At 47.9% G+C, this 23,482-nt stretch overlaps 8 protein-coding genes across 8 annotated transcripts; 4 read left to right on the top strand and 4 right to left on the bottom strand.

Annotated features, from left to right (window-relative positions):
- Nucleotides 1–1,724: 1,724 nt before the first annotated feature.
- On the bottom strand, nt 1,725–6,700 carry F9C07_2280409 (uncharacterized protein; the record flags this gene model as incomplete). The annotated part of the gene is made up of 1 exon (XM_071510432.1): nt 1,725–6,700. One exon carries the CDS (start codon nt 6,698–6,700, stop codon nt 2,441–2,443), a length of 4,260 nt encoding a protein of 1,419 aa, XP_071366179.1. The 3' UTR covers nt 1,725–2,440.
- Nucleotides 6,701–8,574: 1,874 nt separating this feature from the next.
- Nucleotides 8,575–9,698, top strand: F9C07_11436 (uncharacterized protein; the record flags this gene model as incomplete). The annotated part of the gene is made up of 2 exons (XM_041287802.1): nt 8,575–9,063; nt 9,126–9,698. 2 exons carry the CDS (start codon nt 8,575–8,577, stop codon nt 9,696–9,698), a joined length of 1,062 nt encoding a protein of 353 aa, XP_041139767.1.
- Nucleotides 9,699–10,153: 455 nt separating this feature from the next.
- Nucleotides 10,154–11,113, top strand: F9C07_2229048 (uncharacterized protein; the record flags this gene model as incomplete). The annotated part of the gene is made up of 1 exon (XM_041283825.2): nt 10,154–11,113. The coding sequence occupies one exon, from the start codon at nt 10,154–10,156 to the stop codon at nt 11,111–11,113; it is 960 nt and encodes a 319-aa protein (XP_041139768.2).
- Nucleotides 11,114–12,447: 1,334 nt separating this feature from the next.
- F9C07_11435 (transcriptional activator of glycolytic enzymes-domain-containing protein) lies at nt 12,448–12,966 on the bottom strand (the record flags this gene model as incomplete). The annotated part of the gene is made up of 1 exon (XM_041283834.1): nt 12,448–12,966. One exon carries the CDS (start codon nt 12,964–12,966, stop codon nt 12,448–12,450), a length of 519 nt encoding a protein of 172 aa, XP_041139769.1.
- A 341-nt stretch (nt 12,967–13,307) lies between these two features.
- Nucleotides 13,308–14,413, top strand: F9C07_2103073 (uncharacterized protein; the record flags this gene model as incomplete). Its single annotated transcript, XM_071508950.1, has 4 exons — nt 13,308–13,431; nt 13,473–13,536; nt 13,769–13,841; nt 14,168–14,413. The coding sequence occupies 4 exons, from the start codon at nt 13,308–13,310 to the stop codon at nt 14,411–14,413; spliced, it is 507 nt and encodes a 168-aa protein (XP_071366178.1).
- Nucleotides 14,414–16,988: 2,575 nt separating this feature from the next.
- Nucleotides 16,989–19,140, top strand: F9C07_2200483 (monooxygenase; the record flags this gene model as incomplete). The annotated part of the gene is made up of 5 exons (XM_071509483.1): nt 16,989–17,187; nt 17,242–17,322; nt 17,344–17,534; nt 17,593–18,209; nt 18,273–19,140. The coding sequence occupies 5 exons, from the start codon at nt 16,989–16,991 to the stop codon at nt 19,138–19,140; spliced, it is 1,956 nt and encodes a 651-aa protein (XP_071366177.1).
- A 402-nt stretch (nt 19,141–19,542) lies between these two features.
- On the bottom strand, nt 19,543–20,896 carry F9C07_1174434 (fumarylacetoacetate hydrolase). Its single transcript, XM_041287812.2, has 4 exons — nt 20,604–20,896; nt 20,189–20,534; nt 19,986–20,106; nt 19,543–19,912 (listed from the first exon to the last, which is right to left on the bottom strand). The coding sequence occupies exons 1-4, from the start codon at nt 20,796–20,798 to the stop codon at nt 19,711–19,713; spliced, it is 864 nt and encodes a 287-aa protein (XP_041139771.1). The 5' UTR covers nt 20,799–20,896; the 3' UTR covers nt 19,543–19,710.
- Nucleotides 20,897–21,500: 604 nt separating this feature from the next.
- On the bottom strand, nt 21,501–23,442 carry F9C07_1174531 (oxidoreductase). Its single transcript, XM_071507675.1, has 7 exons — nt 23,332–23,442; nt 22,638–23,272; nt 22,526–22,574; nt 22,358–22,461; nt 22,039–22,283; nt 21,870–21,979; nt 21,501–21,816 (listed from the first exon to the last, which is right to left on the bottom strand). Exons 2-7 carry the CDS (start codon nt 23,055–23,057, stop codon nt 21,785–21,787), a joined length of 960 nt encoding a protein of 319 aa, XP_071366176.1. The 5' UTR covers nt 23,058–23,272; nt 23,332–23,442; the 3' UTR covers nt 21,501–21,784.
- Nucleotides 23,443–23,482: the final 40 nt, after the last annotated feature.

Here is a 23,482-nt window from a genome sequence, read left to right as displayed (position 1 = left end):
AATGTGTTATGCAGTATTGTCGGGCAGTGAGAAGGACACTTAAGTAGAATTTTCAGCACAGACAACCCCTCAATCGGAGAACTACCAAGGCGCTGCCCCGAGACAAGAGCAGGGACTCTCCGTGATACTGAAGACTACAAGTTGCTAATGACCCATGGAATTCAACGCTGCGCCTCCATGAAAGGGAAGGGCTCAGGGTCCAGAAGACGGTGATCTCCCGCGCGCCACGCTGCCAAGCTACATGTACAAATTGACTACCACGACCATCTGTCCTGTTACATTTCGCTAAATTCCGAATGCTGCCTGCATTTGCTATATGGGGTAAGGGTGCCAAGTGTGGGGGAGTGGAAATGGAGTTGTGGCTGAGCTTGTCAAGTCAGCGGCAGCAAAGCAATTCAATTGTGCTTTAGGCAGCGAAATTCTGAACCGGCTTTTGGAGCTTGCAAAGCATTATATCTCACCATCCGGCACCTACCGAGCGGCGCATGGCGCCGAACGCCGCATGGATGCGCTGACATGACAGTGGTTTGCTGTAACACTTTCCAGAGCAGTCTTGAGATGCTTACAATCTGCTTGGAAATCTAGACCTCGGTATATCAAATCCGTCCGCCACCGTGACACGTGAGGCCCAACTTTCCTTTCGGTGGTTTAGGTTGGACCTCGGCTTGGACTGTTGTGGACAGAGGAGAACGGTGTGAGATATGAAGTGACGTTACAATGCATGACTTTTTGGAACAGTTCACTCTTGTCATACTGAGATTAACAATACATCTGGAGCCGGTCTAACACTATGCATGCCCAGATATCTAGCGATACCTAATGTCAACTATCGGCATGAAGTCCTGGTATTTTTGTGCTGAAGTAAAGCCACGGACACTAGCTTGCGAGTCGAGCTGTAGTCCCTGTACTCTTATATTGTAGAGTTGGAACCCAGATGGCTAATGAAGCACAGTGTCAACGGGAAACCTGCGTGAAGTCTAGCTTCCATCGAGGAATACGCTCAAGATGCTATATGAACTCTACAACGCCCCGCAGGCCTGGTCTAAAGTAATTCACACTCTTGTGTCGATTAAAGAAGTTTGGAAGCGCGTCTTCAACGCCTACAGAGAACTCCTTCGGTTTCTGTGGGGTAGAGCGATAGACGCAGTCATTCGTCCGAATATATAAGCTCCCAGGTGATTGATCGTTTCAATTCACACCTAACTATTATTATCAGGTTGTCAGAGGCTCGCTTCCTTCCCTTCACACAGCAACTAAACCTGTTCAACCCCTGCGATCGCACCAGGGTACATCGCTCGAATCACCTCATCTCTATGGGTGGCGCGTCGGCAGGACGAGGGGTGAGGCAGTTCGCTTCGTCGCCAGCGGCGCTCAAGTGCGTCTGCTTTGTCTAAGCCGTAGTTGCGGAGAGGATTGTAAAAGACGAAGATCTTAGAGCTATGTTCTTGGTGGAAATTGCCGCTAAAAGTGGGTAGGAGTAGGAGTAAGAGGAGATTAAAAGAATAGGGATCGACTTGAACCTTGGGTTTAGTATTATATCCTGTGACATCAGCGTACTTAATAATATCGAGGTCCTCGAGCTGCGTGGCGAGATACAGGTTCATTGGTTTTGTTAGACTAAGCTTATAATACACTAGCACACTTGAAAGTTTAAGTTGCAGGCGTGCCTTACATTAGCCAGACAGAGTAGGGCCATTGCGTACATGAAAATGGGGCCAGCCTTCGTCAGTATACCGGGAACCGAGGAACCAGGGGCAAGAACCTTAATCCGTTAAGAACTATTTTACTCCCCCATACAATACCCCATATAGAGGATTAGACAAATGTGTGGAATTGCCCCATACCAAGGTCGTAGGAATTTTGTACAGTAATTGGCCTTTGGGTAACAGTATCCAAACACATGCAAATGCTCACTTTTCATAACCCAGGATTCCAGTAAGATGTATTTGTTGCTATGGTAAGTGAAGATCTTACATGTTCTACTCTCTATTGCTAAGCAAAATACTATGGGTAGAAGAGTGACCACCGGCAAATCCTGGCTGTTGAATGCGACCACCATTTCCTTCTTGCCTCTCTCTTTTGTTTGCAGTGTAGGAATAAGATATACAGCGCATGCGAGAGCTAGCGTTCTACTGCTGCAAAGATATATTTGGCTTGAGCCATCTTTCCCCCTTGCCATATAACAGCCATATGAACAGAAACTTTCCAGTGGCTTTACAAAGCCGAGAAAGAGGATTGTAGCGACGTACTATAACATCTTATCGTTTAGCTAGCACAGTGTATTTACACCTCTTCTGTAATATGTACTCGAGAATAATATACAGTTCATATCGCGATACCACTACAGAGTAAAATCGATGAAGTATTCGAATTGACCATATACCAAATCCCGCCCCAAGCCAAGCCCATGTCATGATGCCTATATCCCTTTATCCAGCTCTCATGCCTTACTCTTAGTATTGCATCCACCGTGGTTCCAATGGTCCGGGACACACTCAGTGGTGGCACTGCAGTCGTCGTCCTCTTTGCAGCTGGCAAATCTGCCATTCTGCAGCCAGCACCATGGCATGCCCTTTTCCCACTCATCGTTCGTCCGCTTCCCAGTTTTTTCGTTGCAGCTGCTCCAGCAGGTTTTGCCTAACCCGGTCTTGCCACCCTGAGGCGCACACCCACCGGACAGTGGAACAACGCAGCCCCATGACTCCGCGCACTCAAAGTCGGTTGGACAGTCCGATTGCTTCAAGCAATTGGCATACGAATCGCTACCACTTTCAGCTATCCAGCACCAGGGGTCGTTCTTCGCCCAGTCGCCGCCAACGGGCAATCCCGTGCCTGGGTCGCATTTGTTCCAGCACTTGCGGGAGGGCATACTGGGGCTCTTACCGACCTTGCTGCAGCCGCTGGCGGCCGTCGCGGACGGTAGGGACGATGTCTTCGAGCTCTTGGTACTTGTTGTCGTTTCGGAAGACGTGGAGGAGGGTTGCTTTGGAGAGCTGGTAGGTTTTGGCGGCTGTTTGGTCTTCGAAGTATTAGTACGCTTTACCTTATGTGCGCCGCCGTCCTCTCCCTGGGGATCATTTGGATCCACTGTAGGGCAATATTCCACGCCTGTGGTTGTCGTGGTGGCCGTGACATCGCATCCCACAGCCACCAGACTTTTGGTAGTAGTGCAGGAGGTTGTGGTCGGGCCCTCGGTTTTAGAATCGCATGAGACCCAGTAGTTTGTAACCGAAGAGCTAGTGCATGAGTCTTTGTCCTTGGGGTCTTGTGGAGGGGGAGGGATTGGGGGAGGATTGGGGTCGTTTGGATCAGAGAATCCGTTGTCACCACCACCACAGCCATGGTTGCACCCGCAAAACCTGTCGGAGCACAGATGGCCGCAGTTCTTTCCTCTGCAAATAGGGGACCCACGGCCGTGTGTCACTGTGATGGTCGGTATGCGTGGGAACCTGATCCTGTGATGACCACCACCCTTGCCCTTGTCCTTGTCCTTATCGTCCTTGTCCTTGTCCTTGTCATCGTTGTCCTTGTCCTTGTCATCGTTGTCCTTGTCATTGTCCTTGTCATCTCTATCTGTGTTATTATCCTCATCATCGGTGTTTTCCTTAGGTGGGATATAGATGACGGTGGTCTGGGGCCAGGGAGGTACAGTCACGCTTCTTGTCACTGGAGGATGCAAGACAGCCGTTTGAGACAATGGATTCGGATCGTTAGTAATAGTGACAATCACCGGAGTGAACCGTGGCTTGGGCTTGATTATCAGTCTTTCGTCCTCGTCAAGTGGAATAGTAATATTGATATTGGCCATGGGCAGATCAGTTGCCGTAACTGTGACTCTTCGTGTTAGCCAAGTCTCATTACAAGGGAATTCGTAGAAAGCCCTACCTGGCGGAGCAATGATGGTGGTCTCCTGTAAAATACGTGTGACGGTGGTAGTGGTGATTACCTCCCCATTGGACCTTGTTATCAACGTCTGAGTTGGCCAGGCCACATCCAGCGTGGTGACATGCGGCGGAGGAGTGATAACGGTGGTGGAGCTAAGAGGATAGTTGGGGAGGACGAGAGCACAAGGTGCTGGGCATGTCACCTCTGGGTTCTCTTCCGTCCAAATGCTGGAATCTACGTAGACAACGGTTTGGTTCTCGGCGGAGTTGTTACCACCCCGAGGACTATTTGCGAATGACTGAAGGTCAACTGCCCAGTCTGATATGCCGCCCATGTTGAGTTGGCGGTAGTGCTCGGTGCGATTTCTTTTGATTTCAATGTCCATGTAAGCCACCCATTCCGTGGAGTCGTAGACAAGGATGCTGCTGTCGCTGGACACATCATAGGTCTTTTTGGCAGTCGGATTTTCTTCCAAAATCCGGTTGATCTCCGCGTCGGAGATATAACCTGCTGTAGTGGTGCATTTCCCAGGCTTCGCAGCGGACTCGGGCCCGACGTATTTGCACATGGGGTCAGAGCAGCCAGGCTCAGTCATCTTGAACGACCGGCCATAGCTACTCACCCCAACAATTATTTTGGAAGATGGCACTCCAGCCTTGGTAACCATGGACAGAGCAGTATTCGTCTCGGTAAGATTCACATGAGAGCGGAGGCAGTCTCCACTTGGACATCCTGGCATAGAGTTCTTGTTGCCGTAGTCCCACTGGCCATGCAGGTCGTAGGCCATGAAGACAATATAGTCTACCACCTTTGAAATCTCCTCGATTGGGAAGCCCTTTAGATACCAGAACGAGGCTGGTGCAGCAATGGCTACGCTTTTATCAGAGGGTAGCTTTTCGCGCACCATCTTCAAGAATTCCAGATATCGCTTTCCATCATCGCGGTCACCAGGAGGGATACCGGGGATGTCAGGGGCTCCAGGATACTCCCAGTCAAAGTCCACTCCTTCAAGGTCATTTTCGACAATGAAATTAGCCACATTAGTTGCAAAGACCTCTCGGTTCTCAGCCGACACGCCTTTGCGAAAGATCGGGAAGGAATCCGCTCTTGTGGAGAAGGACCATCCCCCAAATGTCAGGATACGGTTTATGGAGCCCATGTTCTTTAGCTTATTAAATTGACTATGAACCATGGATACATCAACCTCGTAGCTCTCTGTTATCTCCGCAAAGGCAAAATGGAGATGAGTGTGGATTGCTGTATCGAAGCTGGTAACGTCCATATTCAAACAGCCACGCTCAGCATTCCAGGCCTCAAAGTAGCCGATGCTGATAAAGTCATCGGGGCCCTTATTATTATTCACAACATCGGTACCACAGTTGGAGATGCAGCCATTCGTGTTAGGAGCCGCTGTACCAGGGGCCCCAGTGGAAGACTTGCTCTCGGTGCAGAACTCATCGGTAATACCACACTGACCCCAAACGTCACAGCACGCGTTGAGTGGGCAAGGATTGAGGCCCTCAAGGTCATTCATGTCCTTTGGCCTTGCGGTCCCTGGTACCTGTGGACCACATACAGCGTTGTCGATAATAGAGGGCATGGGAGCCGTTCCTTCGCTGAGACAGATAGTTTGCTGGGACTGGATCCGGTTACATCCACTCCACCCCCAGGTTTTCTTGTTGAATCTTTCGAGATCCTCCTGTTTGAGACCGTTGGCAACTGCTAATTTGTGGCAGGATTCGTCAGTCTTGACAACATACGAGGCGCAAGTTCCATCCCCGTTCGGCTTCGGCCTCAGGTCGGGCAATGTACCCGCTGAGCAGCAAACATGCTGCTCCGGCTGCAGCGAGGAGCAGAGCTTCTTGTCGGGGTTGAACTTAGTAAAGTCTGCCGGAGAGAGTCCGCACCTTTCTGCTAGCGCCCCACAGGAGTCTCCAGGAACAATCTGGATCGTGCGGCAAATGGCTCGTCGTTGATGAGAATGAGCCCCGCCTTGATGTGAATGCAAGCGGCCTTCTCCGGCGACACCTCGACTCGACGATTCGGAGACGCGAGCCGATGTTGCATCATTTTGCAATTGCAGGATGGATTGGGAGAGCTCCTTCACGCCGTCAAAGTCGGTCTGGCACTCCCCGTCGACCCAGCCCCGGACAATGCGCTGCACAGCCGCGAGGTCACCGCTGGCATCGACGACGATACCAATCGCTTTGTTGGAATTCTCTCCACAGTACTGCAGGGCAATTCGACCGACCAAATCCTGGGATTCGATATGATCGGTGAACTCTTGGAACACAGTGGTAGCGGCGTCCGAGTGCTGAACCCCCGGTCCGGCGTACACTCCAATGAGGGACTTCCCATGGTAGCTATACACAGTCGCCGGTCTCTCATTCTCCGAGGCTAGGAGCGCCTTTTGGACGTGTTCCAGAGCAGACTTTACGCCTGCGGATTTTAAAGACGCAGAGGTATTCCACCAGCCAATTTGCAGGGTGACCTCTTGATCAGTAAACCCAGATGAGACCACGGCCTGAAACTGAGAGGCCTTAGCAGCCGGGTAGCTTTGAGATGCAGAACAGGCGCGAATAGCCGGATTTGAGGGATTATACAAAGAAAAGTCTAAACGCAGAGTTTGACTGCAAGTGGCCAATTGATCCACACTGCTATAGACCGCCCATTCGGCCGGAGATGGGATTTCGCTGCAGTCCCTTGGACAGGGTTTCCACACCTGAGACCAGGCATCAAAACTGGGGTCTGCAGCAACCTGGACGGAATGTGTCAGAGACAGAGACAGAGCCAAGAAAAAGAATGGCGAGGGCATTATGCCCCGAATGAAAGAAAAAGAACGACCTAGAGAAAAGATAAAGAGAAATAAAAGAAAAGGAAAGGAAATTGTTAATGAGTGAGCAGACTTGGGTGAAATGAACGACGGGCTAGTGAAGAATGAACTCTGGAGGGGATTAAGCCTGGTTTTATGTCACATACAAAATGAGCTTCACCTCACACATCCTCTCCAGCCGATTGTGAGGGCAATCCGGTCATTTGCCAGGCCTTGATCAAAGTGCAATGGAGTCAACGGCTCTGACGAGCTATTGCTCCAATCCATTCCACAAGTCGATAGTGGTGGTCTGATGCAATTGATCCCTGTCTGTAACTATTGCATACTAAGCAACGGCTATACTACTAAAACAAACCTGGGAGATATTTCTCCTATCCTGTACGTAATACTACCTGCCGCCTGAAGCCCATGCATTTGGGGTCATTTCTATAGCCAACGGGGCACTTGCTTGCCGCCAAACCAGGCTCCTGAAGATCTATCGTGCAATGCTACTTGAACTACTGAAATAATAAAACTGCCGGAGCTTATGGGCTTCCCAGTTGTTTCCGTGGCCGGCTCTTCCTCTTCTGTTACTGCGTAAAGTGTTTTAACCTTAGGCGAAGAGATCGAAATGCCAAGGGTATCCAAACTGAATATGATACTACTTAACTAAGGCTTGCCACATTAACTTCTCCACATTAATTAGACTATAGAACCTTGTTACGCGAAACGAAGCTCACCAAGACCTAGAACGGCCTTCCAAGATGAACAGGTGCGTTCGCTATTTGACACTATGCACTCCCCCCACCGTGCTCAGCCTTCCAAGCATGCACATGTTTCCATAAACGCCCAATGGTCTCGCATCACATTCATTCTCCATAATTGGGCCCAAGGCGCACACTGCCTTTAAGGACCTATTCCATGACGGCGAACCTAATGTTTGAAGGGTAGGTAGGCACTGAGTAGCGCTCGATTGCAGGGTGCCGGTGGAGCAAGACCTTGCAGTCATGGACAAATAGGTGTACCAGGGGATTGGACATTGTGGAAGGGTATGCCAATGGTGGTAGGCCTTCCAGCAGCATTGCATGGATCTATCTATAACAGTAAAAACCACCACTGGGCGTCGCACAGGCCCCATATATCGTCTATTTCCCAGTCAGGCGTAGCAGGGTAGCATTAGGATGTGGAATTGACAGGGCGGACCCACCGACTCCTTAACGTCACAACGCGCTAGTCACAACGTACTATTTGTTAGTAATCCCTGCTAGTGCTCTTCCTATACTGGGATATCTATTGGTGAGCTACAGTGCTGCTCTGACGCCGTTTTTTCCAGCGCAAATTTCACCTGTAATAACGCAAGCAGAGGCTCCATAGCCTCGGTTCTTAAGCCAGCTTCTCATCCACTTGAAGACTAGCTTCACTGTGTTAGATAATACGTACATAGGTTTTATTATACTAGCCAAACGATGTATAATGGAAATGCTCGGCATAGTAACGCTGAAGGCAGAGAAATGCCTCGTAGCAGTTATTCCTGAACATCCATTCTATGAGCCTGCTAGACTGTTCTATAACTTCTGTACATACTTTGAACCGGCTAGTCATCTTTGAAATATGTAATGTTGTCTCCTTCATTTAAAAGGGACAGAACCAGCATCTCAGCGGCTCTTTTGGACTTTCTCGACGCTCACTACCTTGTATTTAGTACCAGTCGCTCATTTCAGGCATACTTTCTCTTATACTATTCATTCGTTCTGTCTCTCTTTTCTTTCTTTTTCTTTTTTTATTTTTATTTTTATTTTTCTTTATTTTTTCTTTTTTTGTGTGTGTGGGTGTGTGTGTGTAGGGGAGATTATTTTCCTGGATCCAGGACATCGACAATGGCTCCTAGAACCGAAATCACTCGTTTCCTTGCCTTTTTCCTTTTTGCATTTGTTGCACTCCTATGCATCTACCATGGCACTCAGTCTGATAGTCTCCGCCTGACCACCTATGCTAAGCGCTCACTGCCCGATGATGCGACCATTCAGCCCCGGCTGGATCTTGGTACTGAGCTTCATCTCCTATCAAAGCGTGCCCCTCCTAAGAACAGGGCCGAGGCAGCTGAAAAAGGCAGAGGATATATGTGCCAGCTAGAGAGCATAGAACCAATTGATTTAGATTCCGAGCTCACGGATTTACAAACGTTCAACAATGATTGGTCTCCACAGCCTTACGGAGTGAGCAACGGTGACCCTACCGAGACAGGATCATATATTTCAGTGGCATTGGCCGCTAAAGGTCTTCCCATTAATATAGGAGATCGAGGTCTGAAGGGGTTGATATATGAGCAGAATCAGGAATATAAAGTTGGTAACTCATACTATGAGGTAAGTCGCTGAGAGATCTCCGAGCCAATAGATTATAGCGCGGCTTACTCGGTTTCTTTCAGCCTACAATTGGATACTACAAGGCCACTATAAGCACCAAGGCGGGCTACATCTCCGCAGAAGACAATATAAGTCCAGCCTACAGGCTCGCTGAGACGAGGAAGGGAAACCCCCCTCCAAGAATTTCCAGGCTATCTGACGTTTACTTTTTGATGTGGAAGGAAGTGGCAGGCAAGTCGGAGGCCGAATTAAAGAATATCAAATATTTTGTCCGTCATCATGTGATTAACGGGGCCTCTTTGGACGTTGCTCTGGAGGTAGCTAGTGGAAAGCCTCTTCCACCCACAAAGGAAGATGGGTCTAGGGACACAAGTATGGTGGAGGAATGGCCGGGTAAATCCTATGACATGTCCACAGATGATGGTAAGGCAATTTTGGGGACTCCTAATGGTGCTGGTGTAGCCCGTTTCCTCATGGACCACAAGCAAGAATTGGGAGTTAAGGCCCCCAGCAAGGTGACTCTCTTCAAGACTACTGGTCACACAAATGCCGACACCAACCAGCCAGAGGACTGGATCCATTTCCTATTTGAAATCAGCCCTGTCCATAAGAAGAAGCGGAGGGGAAGGAAGTAAACAAGCGGGACTACCTAGATCTCCTAAAGCCTTTCATATTCAAGGGGAATTTATTCTCTCGTTTGGAGCCAGGGGGGAAAGAAAAGTTTTCAGACTAGGAGTTCCAGTATGGAGTGCAGAGTTTCAGTCTAAGTAAAATTAAGTGGGCCGTTTCTCGTTTCTTGCTCGGCAGACATGGATGAGTGGAAGCACTAGCAACTAATTTAAACACTTCCTCCCATGCAGCCATTCACTTGACCTTCTTCTGTTTCAACCTTTTATTTACTGCATTTGAAATAATAATGGACGCCTTTGAAAACCTCCCCCCTGAAATCATTATACGTATTATTCAAGATGCTGCTGATTTTGTTGGCATACAAAGTCTGCTAGTAGTTTCACCACGGGTTCATGCTGTTTTTCAGGCTCAGGCGTACAGAATCACGGAGGATCTTATAATATCAAACCCCATGACTACGATGCCTGAGATTAAAAATCTAATCCGATACACGGCCCTGGTTCCTGGAGTACACCGCTCCAGTGTCGACAACTATATCGCGGTAATGTGTGAGAATACATCCAGTGTTCTACCTCGGCAGATGAGCTTCGCCGAGCTAGATCGAATAGTTCAGATTGGTGCGCAGGTTCAGCGCTTAGCATGTGTATGCCTTTCTACCATGCAACAAAACTTTATCTCGGCGGTGGAGGCCACTCCTGCTCGCTCCCTGTGTGGTGCTGTCCGAGCACTAAAAGCCAGCGAGCCGTTTTTATGGATTGAGGAATACCGGGTATACTGGGCTCTGTGGCATCTGGTCTACTATTCTATCCTCTCTAAGGCTGCGAAGGCGCTGGCTGCAGATTCGGTACAAAGGATATATGCATGTGCTGTCCGGAGCGAAAGGGACACAGCCAGGAATGAATATATCTGGACGGTGGCCGCAGTTCTGTCGGACTTGGGACTACATCCCTCCTACGGGGACTCTAAACAGCAGGAGCCCTCAGAAGCCTCGTGGGATCTCCCGGAGGAGACACCCATACCCTTATTCACATCCTTTGAGTTCAGCTTTGAGAAATACCTCATCTGGAGCCCTCAGCCAGTACCGGAAAGTACTCCCGTTATATGTATTTGGAGTCGCGGAGTGGATACGTGTGACCATTCTACTGTACAGACTTCAAAGTTCTCTGTATATAGCAGGCGGCTTCTACGGCGCGTTCCAGCTTCAGCCGCGATGCGAGACATACGGCCATTTCGACGTCTTGGGGTTCTTCTGTGGGACAAATGGCGTGTATTCTCAGTTGGGCTTATAGAAAAAACGCGCCGAGGGGTCATTCCGACCCCAGATGGAGGATTTCTTGATTCTGATTCTGATGATAGCCCCCGTTTGTCTCTAGAAGAGGATGCGTCGATATGGTTGGCGATGGTTGGTAAGACGCTGTGATGGACTACATGTGAAGATACGGCTTTGATAATTTATTTGCTTTTCACTAAAGAAATAGAATGCCAAACAGGGAATACCAATATAGTGGCTGGTCGATATAAATGCGAAAGTAATTCTATATAACCGACTAATCAGCTATGTAGATCTCGAGAACGCCCACCTGAGCACAGTCCAGTCTACAGGAAGTAGGCCAGGTGGAGCTGGCAATGACCACACGGCTTGAGAACAGGTATTCGTTTCCCCGAGCGACAGAGGGTTGCGGGACTTAGCAGTGAAAATCTCCATGGATCATTTACCTATATCAAGGAAAGAACAAGATAGATTTCCTCCTGTTTTAGAGGACGGTCTTTTGAAAGCAGTTCCACGGTTCATGTATGACCTTCTTCTTGCAATGATAAATAAGCCAGTTGACATCTCTGTCATTAAGCCTGCCTTTCAATCTATCTAGCTCGTGTTTAGAGGACAGGAACAATAACTGTTCTCGGACAACAGTGCTATGAGGTTTAAATAAAAGCCAAGGTTATTATATTTGATATCATTCACGCTATCCAGCCTGTTCTCCCAACTCATCACCTAGCAGTAAATTCTGGTATTCCCAATTGAAAGCTAATTTGGCGTTGGTTTGTAAGACCCTGAATTGAGCTTCCCCAATTCAAATGTATCATTCATTCTTCTTATTGTACATAAAGTAAGTTGTCCCCGTGTAGAGGTACTCAAAGATATAGGAAAAGATATCTCCAATGGGCTTATTCATCTGTGTGGACTTCTTAGGTGAATTGGTATTGATATTATCTATATTCTGGTTATTAGCATCAAGAAACTCGGCGAACTTTTATAATTCAGAGTGGAGGTATACCACCATACGGCTCGGGCCGACTTCAATCTTTGATGGTCTTGGATTTGAAGACACTGCAATGGTGTTACGAGTAGACACAACTCGGATTTACGGTATCCGTCTTATTTTGGTGGCCGCCCGCAGACGAACACCCAAAAAACGGCATATTCGGGGAGACATTCGGCCTGTAAAATCTTGGCACTTATTGACTCTGGTCGCTGGTCGGTTGATTTGGAAAAAGTGACTCTATTACCATCTATTACAGTACGATAATTTATGCCACTGGGTATTATGCAGCTTGTTCATCAGGCAAAATGAACTAACTTATAATCAAGAGATTGAACAAGTAGTAAATATATAGTTGGTAGTCAGCCCCTAAACTGTCTGTTTCTACGTTAGGCCCAAGGTAAAAAGTACAAATTTTATTCCAGCATTCAATACAGTTGTCATTTTCTGTAGCTCCCGCTGCTGTAGAAAGATGTGTTTGCTTTTCCTCTCTTTAGTCTTTCGTGCATTCTTCTCTGTCCTTCTGCAGCATCTGGGAGAGCACATGAAGACCCATCCTCCCTCGCTGCCGTATAAAATCTACCTCTTCCACGGCCTTTGGCAGAGGTGTTCCGCTGGCATACCTTTTACGGATTTCATCAATAAATACTTTTCTACGGCAGAATTTGACCCGCTCGCGCTGTAGGGGACGCCAGGCTGCGCCATACGTATCTTCGAGGCTTTGAATAGAAGGCTTGCCTCCCAGCCCGCATGTCCACTCCCTCCAGAGCTCTGGCACAGTGTGAGCCGTCCGAAAAGGTAGATAGTGAGGGATCCCTGCTGAGTGGTTTGGTGTTCTTATAGGCTCAAATGTCTCTTGCGTAGTTGTCGCACTGCTACCGGCAGGGCCTGTGGCGGCAGAAGGGACAGGTACGAACTCGGGCATAGGTCTTGGACTCTGGACTGCAGACACAAACGCCTCAGTTACATCCGAATTCACCGCTTGTAGGGTAAACGCCACTCGGCCACCCATAATATCGTGGAAGATACTTATTGATCTCTTGAAGCTGAAGCTGCGGTTTACTGCCCCATTACTTAATGGCGTGGCCCAATCCTTGCTGGAGATCTTGCCGGATATGGTTGGGGCGCTCTGCTAGGGCTGGCAGGGCCTGCCGGAGTCGGATCTCCTCCGGCTCTTCCACGTCCCGCACAGATTGCTTGACCTCTGCGGCAAAGGCCGAATAATCTTCTCGTACAAAAGTCAGGTCACTCCGATAGAATGCAATGGAAACTGCTCACGAAATATAACTGAATCTTGTAGAAAGACTATACGGAGCTGGACAAGTAGCCGCAAAAGCCCTGGGCTGCCATATCATGCCGATCATCCTCGTTCGGCTTTTCCGTTTCGCTTTCGCTTTTCTTCTCATCCTTCTGACGGCAGTCTCCGTACGACTCAAACCAATCCAGCCATTTATCCACCCACAGCCAGACAGCGTGGGTGAGAAACTCGGGGGCTGGATCTTTGCCCGGGGCAGATAGTAATTGTCCAGGGCAGAGGCCTCAAAGCCCGCCATTGCCCGTATAAAACTTTCGAGGAAGGCGGGTAAGACAGCTAGGCTTGGTAATTGTGACGGTCGAGAAAGCGCTATTGTACTGGTGGACCAATCTTTCTTGCATAATCCAAGCCAAATTAGGCTTCCCAACGACTAACAAAAGCACTACTAAGGGCCAGAGATCTTCCAACCCCGGTGGTTCCGCCTTCTCGAACTCGACGAATGCGATCACTATCATCATCAACAGTGAGGCTGGACTCAAAACGACTTTGCTTTCATCAGGTGTGAAAAGGAATCCGAAACATCTAGCGTTTTACAAGTATCCCTGCAAGGACGGCTATGTGTCATGAAGGTCGTATGTATACTCCGAAACCTCACCACAATACTTATCGAATCTGTCCTTAAAAATTCAGTATCATATCATAGAGAAGCAGACGTGGCATCCTACTTACAGAGAAATTGATCCATTCCTCTGTGAGAGCGCCGCATATGCTTGTTTCAAAGAGCGACGGTTGTGCCAGGAGGGGGTTGTCACGGATTTCTACCGGGTGATCGAGCAAATAGACCCTATTCAATAGCGACCTCGTTTAAATCGTTTCTTGAAAGGCAAACTTCGTCCAGACGCTATCTTGTTGGAATTTATTCCACTTATAAAGCAAAAAGATCTTGCTACATACACAGAAGACCGCTGCTGCTCTTTTGGAAATTCTTCACAAAATCCATGACGCTGGAGTTTGCCATAGCGATCCATATCCTCGCAATATGGTGGTTCAGCCAGAGACAGACAGAGTGCTCTGGATAGATCTTGATCGCGCTCAAACTGTTTCTGACGGCTCCATTACCAATAGACAAGGCAGCTGGATGGAGGAAGATACTGACCTCAGAGCTACTAGACCTTCTGGTAAGGAGCCTGGCCTCTTACCCTAACCCGCTGATTAGGCTTTAGGCAAAGGATGTGAATCTTGGACGGCTCGTTCATGCGTGAGGACCCGCAACATTTAATAAACTATCATAACTATCAAACAAGAAGAAAATACTGAGAAAGAAAGAAGAGAGAAGAAGAATCAACAGTAAGACAATGAGATATAATAGAAAGAAGACTATAACCGATACTTGCCTAATGCCTACCACCCAGGTGGCCTAATGATATGCTAATCCGGTATAGAGTCGACACGATGATACAATGATCCAAGCGGATCAAGGAAAATTGAAAGTTGAACAGGGACAATAACAACAAAGATAGAAGCAAGGCTTATCGAGTACGTGTACTCGATAATAGAAGAGTAACTGACGAATCGGACTAGTGAACTTGTACTCAAGGATTGATATTGAACGCGAGGAGCTAAACTAAGTGCTAGGTACAGTAGTAATGAGTGTCCTTCTATAGTTTCCCCATTCCGGTCCGTGTCCTGAGGTTATCATCAGGTCCCTTCATGGACCGTCGTCCGTGGCCCACGATGGTTGTGTATGGTTGCGGTCTGTTGTGATTTCTGGAGGAAATTTGGGCAGAGTGAGGCTGTATCAACTACACATATATAGACTACTGTGTATTAGAGTTTTCAACTGGATAACAGGATGAGCAAGAGAGTAAGCGGCTTACCCTGTTTATTGCACATCTACCTAAGCTCACCCCCGGGCGCACGACTGTAAATCGGCTCACCCACTAGCTCACCCGGGCGGCAGCCACCCGACTTCTGGCCGCGTTTAAGCCACACGCCGGGAGGTTAGTAATCAAATACTACATTTTCACTAGCTGAAGGACCAAACTTCCGGGACAGCAACGTTGGTCTTTAATATAGAGCCCTTATACATCATTGATAATCGGAAAGATCCGAAGTTTTGAAGCATTTCTTTGTATAGATAACATATAACAATTAACGCCACGTTTCTAAAGCGTTGGCAGAAGTATTTTTAGACAGTTGGTTCGATATTCCTCACGGCTATCAAGAATATATATATCCTTCTTTGCTAGAGTAGCTTCACACTTGAAAGAATCATATAGTAGGTGCCCGTATAGGCGAAGATATCAAGAAAACATCTTAAAACATCTAGTGCATGTAGAGAGAAAAAGGAAAAGATAGACTTGTACAAGAAGTCATTTTTTGATAGAATAATCTGTCTATGAATGGGTGAGGCACCCCTTTTCTCCCCAAGAGCGGTGATTGGGAGCTTAGAAAGAAATGATATGAATGGAGTGATTCAGAAATGAGATCTAGCCATCCGGAGGTGAAGATCTGAAGCATATTGACTGAAGATGGGTGGAAAGATTGTGCTATCTTGAATCAGGAGTAAATGACTGGTTGACAAAGACGTAGGTGGTTTAGGGAAGGGGAGTTACTCTCGATAATCGTCGGAAGAACAAAAAGCCTGGCCAACTCACTGACTATGCCTCGTAAGTACTGAGTGGTCATTAATAGAGATAGAGCTAAGCCCGGAGCTTTTTTCGTATTGCGTCTCATTCTGAAGCGGTCCAAAAGCACATCGTATGCCAAATGTCAATGCATGCCAATTATTTCGCCTAAACTAGTGGAGGAACAGCTAATCGTCTTTTAACGCTCGTGCGACTCAGGGCGAGGGGAAGAGAGGGTGTCGACTAGACAAGGTGAGGAGGTGAGAGAAAGCGAGATTATAGACGCCAGCTGCACATAGCAGCATCGGAATCATGAGCGAATCCCCCCGTGCTACTCTGACAGAGGGGGAAGAAATCGTTACAGCATATCAGGGATCAACGGTCAACGCGACCTCTCTAGGTAGGAGGCAAGCACGAACCACGAAGTTACAAATGATGCTAGAAAGCATGAATCCAACTGAACATCCTGCCCCCAACCCCTTCCAGAATATAACAAGGTGCGAGATGCTGCGAAGTCTGCGCGAAATTGGCGCGGACTTGGCACGGAATGCTAGGACCCCGCATCCCTACCTTCCATCTATTCTTTTTCCGGGGAAACCTGGAGTCAAACTATGGGTGTAATTAGCAATACTTAGCTTCCCCGAGGCTTGTAGGAGGAGGATTTGAGTCCACAAATTCTGCCCCCTAATGCAACAATAACAATGCTCGGTGCATTCTCGTCCCGCTCGCTCTTCTTGGTTTGCTAAGAGAAGATGTCGAATGGCAGGTGAGCTGTTCTGATCCAACTGACATCAACACGAGGCTTTTGATCATCTTATTCATAATTCCGTGGACCCGAAACAAAAACAAATCTCAATAGTGGGAGAATAGTTTGACAAAATCTGCACGAGGTTTTCCCGAGAGCATAAGAAAGTGGTGCCGCTTGGGAGGAAGACGGACTATCTTCGGCATAGTTTAGCTATACGCAACTGCCCCCCTCACTGACTCTTGGGCTTCCTAGCAGCCGACACAGTCAACTCCACTATGAATAGTTGATTTATAACGGAGCTTGATGTATTCTACGCTCCTCTCATAAATTTGCGGAGATTCGTTATAAAACACGGCATCAGTTTGGAAACACGCCTCTACGGACGCAACACATCGCGAGAGAAAATGGCGCCTTACAATATGAACGACAACAGCGCGATCCGGTCCGACGGAGCAGAAGAGTTTCAAGTAATAGGCGGAATAGCAATCAACGCTCGGCGCAACTGTTCAGCTCGACTGTCGGATCACGCAGTCGATACGGAATTCCTCATTGTCGGGGCCGGTCCTGCCGGGGCGGCCTTGGCTTGCTTTCTTGGTTCTCATGGTATGTTTTACTGCATTGGTATGACAGTAGCTCCTTGGTACTAACGCTATGAAGGGCTGAAGGGCATCATGATCAGCAGCGCTCCAGGAACAGCGAATACACCCCGCGCTCATATTACTAATATGGCGGCACTGGGTCAGTAATCTGCAAAGGTAGCAAATAATGATCTGTTATTGACACATGGATTTGCCCATGCAGAGTGTCTACGGGATATTGGTTTATATGACGAACTGGAAAAGCTGGGATCCGCGGGGGCAGATCATATGCAACACACACGATGGTGCCATAGTATGGCAGGTGAGGAGTACGCACGCATCCACTCCTGGGGAAATGACCCTAGAAGAAAGGTGAGATCAGTTGGTCCTCTCTTATTCTGTCAAGGAGGTAGATTGACGCAGGGCATAGGGGGATTATGAACTAGCTAGCCCCTGTGAACCATTTGATCTGCCGCAGACGATCTTGGAACCGGTTCTGGTTCGGCATGCAGCTTTGAAAGGCTTCAAATGTCGTTTTGATTCCACGCTCGTTTCTCTCTATAGCGACTCGAAGACCGGCTTGATCACTGCCAGTATTCACGATAAGATGACAAACAAGGAATACCAAATCCAAACACGATATCTTTTTGGGGCTGACGGTGCCAGGAGCGAGGTGGTGAAACAACTTAACTTGCCTCTGGTGGTTCAGCCTGGTCAAGGTATGGCAATCAACGTGCTGGTCAAGGCCGATTTCTCCCATTTAGTTAAAAACCGAACGGGCAATCTTCATTGGGTTATGCAACCAGATCGAGAGCACCCAGATTTTGGCTGGATGGGAATCGTTCGTATGGTGAAGCCATGGAATGAGTGGATGTTCATTCTATTCCCAGATCGTAACTATGACCGTTCTCAAGGCAAGCCGTCTAAAGATGCGAATCAAAAGAGAGTCCAGGAGTTTATTGGCGATGATACACCTGCAGAGATCTTGGACATCTCCACGTGGTATATCAATGAGATCGTCGCAGAGAAATATTCAGAGGGTAACATGTGAGTGTTGGCTTCGTCAGTCTGATGATCGTAATGACTCTAACAACGACGTTTTATTCCTAGATTCTGTCTTGGTGATGCCGTGCACCGTCACCCTCCATTAAACGGGCTTGGATCGAACACATGCATCCAAGACGCCTTCAACCTCGCCTGGAAGGTCGCATATGTTCACAAGGGGCTGGCGTCACCGTCTCTTCTATCCACATACTCCATTGAGAGACAGCCTGTGGGTCATTCGATTATTACCAGAGCAAATCAGGCATACCGCGACCACTTTCTCGTCTGGAAGGCACTGGGCATGTTGCCCACGGACTTGTCCGCACGGAAGGAGATTTTGAAGGAGTTGAAGAGTGCGACACCAGAAGGATCAAACCGCCGCCGTGCTCTGCATGCGGCAATCAAGCATACTTCTCATGAATTCCACGGATTGGGAGTTGAAATGAATCAACATTACGACGGCCAAGGTGTCTACACAGCTGATGAGCCCAACCCCTATGCGCCATCCAGACGGGCGGCTGAAGATAGCATCTTGTTTCATGAACCAAACACTTATCCCGGATCTCGATTGCCTCATGTGTGGCTCAACAAAGCAATCCCAGGAGAGCCTGTTTCGACAGTCGACATTGCTGGCCATGGCTCTTTTGTCCTCTTGAGTGGAATCGGGGGTGGGCGATGGAAGAAAGCAGCTGAAAATGTTGCCGAAACGCTTAAGGTTCCAATACAGGTGCATTATATTGGGTTCCGACAGGATTGGGAGGACGTTTACTTTGAGTGGGAGAACCTGCGAGGCGTGGAGGAATCTGGAGCCGTGTTGGTGCGGCCCGATCGATTCGTAGCGTGGAGAGCACCTGAAGTCCTCAAGGATACTGAAGCATGCGAATCGAAGCTTCTGACAGTTATGAGATCCATTCTAGGATTCCTTGATGTATAGCACTCACAATGCCCCGTTTCTGCCGGTCCTGGTCCGGCTGAAATATGATGGATAGGCGAAGCCATAGCTGTTACATGGACCAACTCTTCGGCTCCTCTTTGAAAATCTTATAGGCAAAGAATATACTGACAAGGGGGGTTATCAATGGCAGCCTGAGCCGTAAGAATGAATAAAAAGGGAGTATAATACGCTGCGTACAAAAACTTGCGTTGCGGCATCTGATTGAGATATTCATTAATTAAGCTATTGGCCAGAAATAATATACCTATATATTCGCCAAGCATTCCATGTGCTTCTCTAGTCAGAAGCTGAATATTGTTTCACATTATATTCTTCCTGGGTAAGTTTGCGCAAAACGAATCCACGCGAGAGATATTCCTCGAGGAGCAAGATATCACTCATGTAAAATGATGTGCAATGACAGGAGCTTTTTGGTAAACAACTTCATTGGAGGGCTCGGCTATCTACGAAGGCTGCTACTATCATTACTCCTGCGCGTCTAGGTAGGCGAAGGCACATGCTCTTATTTGTTGGATAATCACGAACACCATCCCTCACTACTTGCTACTCTTACTCATAGTAGACTTCGTTGATCAAAGTCCCGATTTTCTCAATTTCCACTCTCATATCATCGCCGTGTTTCAGGACGATCTTGGGGTTACGCATAGCGCCGATTCCAGGACCTGTTCCGGTCATGATAATGGTGCCCTTTTCTAGAGTGGTCCCCTGAGAGAGAAACGCAATAGTTTTTGCAATATCGAAGATCATTTCCCTTAAGGGTGAAAATGTCAGCTACCTTGGAGAGTTGACATGGTGGCAACAATCGATCCTTAAGATAGACTAACCTAGTGTTTGAGTCTTGCACCACATTGCCATTATGGATAGCTCTAATTTGCAGATTATGCGGGTTGCCGATGGCGGAGGGAGACACAAGGACCGGGCCCAGTGGACAAGATCCGTCAAGGCCTTTCCATCAAATTGAGTCAGCTCTGGGTAAATGACAGAACTAATGGACTTGGAAGATAATGAGGCAACTAGTCTGTCTCACCTTTTGAAAAGGACCACTGGCTGTTCTTGAACTGCTGTGTTCGAGCACTAACATCATTGCTGCAGGTATATCCCAACACATACTCCATGGCCTCTGACTCGGGAATATCTCGACCAGTCTTAGACAAAATAATCGATAGCTCTGCCTCATAGTCGCTGGAGCCATCCTGTGCAATCTTGGGCACGTTTATCTTTGCAGGATGGGGTCCGTTGAGCGCCGTGCGCGGTTTGATAAAGACGACCGGCACATCCGGAATGGGCATATTCGCCTCTTTGGCATGGTCACGATAGTTGAGTCCCATGCACCGGATAATGGGAACTTCTTCAATTCCAATGGGAGCCAGAAGCTGTTTTTGAATCGGAGTAGTTAGTTCCGAATATGTGATTCCAGGTGTTCACGATTGCGGAATACATACCCTGGCAATGTGCATAGTTGTGTCTGTTACCCTGCCATCGAAGATCGACCCTTTGACCAACTTGACCGCAACTCTCTCGCCGTTAAGTATTGCGATCCCAACATCTGGATACTTGTTTGGATCGACTTCGCCAAGGTGGGTTTGGCCATCTTCTTCGCCGATGAATCTCACGAGGTGTGCCCAATTAGGACCCATGTTTGCAAACTTTTGGGATCAGATATTATTCTGTAAAGCTAGACAGTAGTCCAGTATTATTCCTCCCGGGAGTTCGATTGTCAAGCGTGAGCCATGGTGGCCTTTTTGAACTTCCCACGTCAGACCTTAAGTGGGACTAATCGATGGCGACGGCCCCCCCAATGCACGATTGAATTCATTACAAAGACACATGGAACTATTTCGGTCTATTTTCGCTCAGAACTTTAACTACTATGAGACGAGTTTGGGTTGCTGGGAGGGTAGGGGGAAGAAGTTGACCGCAAATGCATTCGGGCGGACCATCTTCGGTGCAATTTTCAGTCAAACGAGAAAGTGAACTCAAGACCTCAAGACTGGCGGCGTGGAATACGACTGGCACCATCCTTGCAGCTTGACGGGGGTAGTGGAAGTTAGCCATTGCGATTAAGACTCGCCATAAAATGATTCAGCATGAATAATACTCAGAAGGTATCCAGGCCTGTTGCCCGGATCTTCTTAGTGCGAATACAGGCAAATTTGTACTATCGCTGGGAGGGCTCTAAATAACACGGGCTGCAAAAAGGCACTGCGACGCTCCCATCTCTTGCCAATCCGGATGTACCCTAACAAGCCAATTTAGTTCTGCGGTAACACATTCCCTAACCTATATGGGCTAGATGGCTTTTTTATGGATTAATGCTGCTAGCGCTTCTATCCCGATCTTTTGTCTAGTGTTGGCCTATATTAAAGTGCAACATACAAAATGCCTTCCGATAATCTAACTGCAATAGTAGATTACAAATTAGAGTCATTTGCCCGAGAATTTCTCGTTCAATATTGATGGTGAAAACGGCTCAAACGAAGTCTAAGCGTGGCTGTCTAACAGACATATCATATAAATATGCACGAAGAGAATGTTACTCCTTTACTGTAGTAGAGGCAAGATATTAAGCGACGTACCAATCTTCACCTTCCTTAAGACGATGGAAAAGGACCTAAAATTGTTGCTACTGCAGGAAGGTAGGAGGAAGGTCGGGACCTAGTGACACATTAGAAGAATGGAACTATATTGCATCATGCCCAAAGGCCTACCCCAAACGTGCAAATTATCCGGCGTAGCAAGGGATCGATTCGTTTGGTGTTCGTCATTTACCAAATCACCATCCACGTAATGCTCGATGATGAAACGAGAGGTGTCAAACCTTTTTGGTCAAATGTGTGTTAGAAATGACCTTTGAGAGAGTGGTATTAGGAGGCATACCAATAATCGAAGATCTGACTGCCCATGATATGACGTCCAACGCCCCAGCAGTTTTCATACCCCTTGCTACGGAGCCAGTCGTGACCCAGCACTTGGGTGTCGAAATCATGCGTCTCAAATGATGAGTGGTGAACGTGTGACCTAGGTCCCTCGAAAAAGAAAAAGCAATGGTGATCGACCAACTCAGAACCGCGGTCCAGATGGAGAAAGGTGGTTATATCTCTTCCGGTAGAATCGTGGATCAGCTGAACCATGTGGTAAAGGCTCTTGGTCAGTATACGCCGAGCCTCGTGAAGAGCCAAACCGCGGAGCAACTAACATCGCTTGCCTTGAAGTTGAATCGTGTAGTATAGAATTTAAACGCCTGCGCAAAATTGGTGACACACATTCCGAAATGACCTAATTTGTGCACGGGTGCAGGGCCTTTTGGTTTTCAAAGGTTCAGTAAAGGTTGCTAGGGATGAGGTTACTAGGTTATGTCGCTTACCCTTTTTGAATCGTTGTGTTTTGTTCCCTGGCCGGTGTTTGTCTGTTGGCTGGGAAGGTCAGAAGGTTTCCGATGAGTGAGTTATATGTATATATATATGAGAATAACTGACAAAATTGTAATCAAGTTGTGGAAGCACCTTCTCATCGGCATGGGCCTCTTGTCCATAAACAAGATGAAATGGAAACTTGTCGATGGGGTCATGGAAAGTGACGCAGCGGCCACCACCTGGCGCATTTCCTAAGTCGTAGATGCCTGTGGCCCCAGGTAACTTTGTCGCAGCAAAAAGATCAGATTCGGATTCCACGACAAAGGCTGCGCCTCCAAACCCATCTTGGTCGCCTTGTCGCGCACAGTACACAAATGGCTCTGAACTGGTGCCACGGTAATAGATATCATTGCCCACGCGCTTGACTTCCCGGAATCCGAAGTCCAGTAGGAAGTGATGGGCTTTGTCGATTTCTCTATGGGTGTAGAAGACATGCGCAATGCGATTGAGGTTAATGCGAGATTCATTACTTGAGGCTGTCATTTTCGCGACTTGTCTTGGGCAAAGATTAGAATACTACTTAGCGGTAGATTGTTGTTCCAGATGGAGACTCTTCAAGTGATATTTCCTTTCTCTAAATACCCCGGCCTTGCCCCACACAAAGTCCAGGGGGTCTGGTGTGATCTTGCTTTTAGCGGTTTGGTAGTGGTCGAACGAGGTTCACGGACTCGAGCGAAATTGTCCCGATCCCGCACGGACTATCTTCGGTGTGTTGTTTAGAGCAGAAAAGGAACGAGCAAGCAGGGGCTTTTCATACTTTATAGGGGACCGGTTTCTCGCTGTACTTCTGGTCTTGGGACATTGGCATACGAACTAGAGATAGGTCATCCTTTGTCTTCGCTGGCTGGGAGTGGGATACCTCACTCTGTATTTTGCTATAGACTATCTCCATTCCAATGCGCGCCTAG

This window comes from Aspergillus flavus, chromosome 1 (genome assembly GCF_009017415.1).
Source record: "Aspergillus flavus chromosome 1, complete sequence".
Taxonomy (NCBI): Eukaryota; Fungi; Ascomycota; class Eurotiomycetes; order Eurotiales; family Aspergillaceae; genus Aspergillus; species Aspergillus flavus.
The sequence above is the reverse complement of the archived record's forward strand: the minus strand, read 5'-3'. Positions and strand labels throughout refer to the sequence as shown.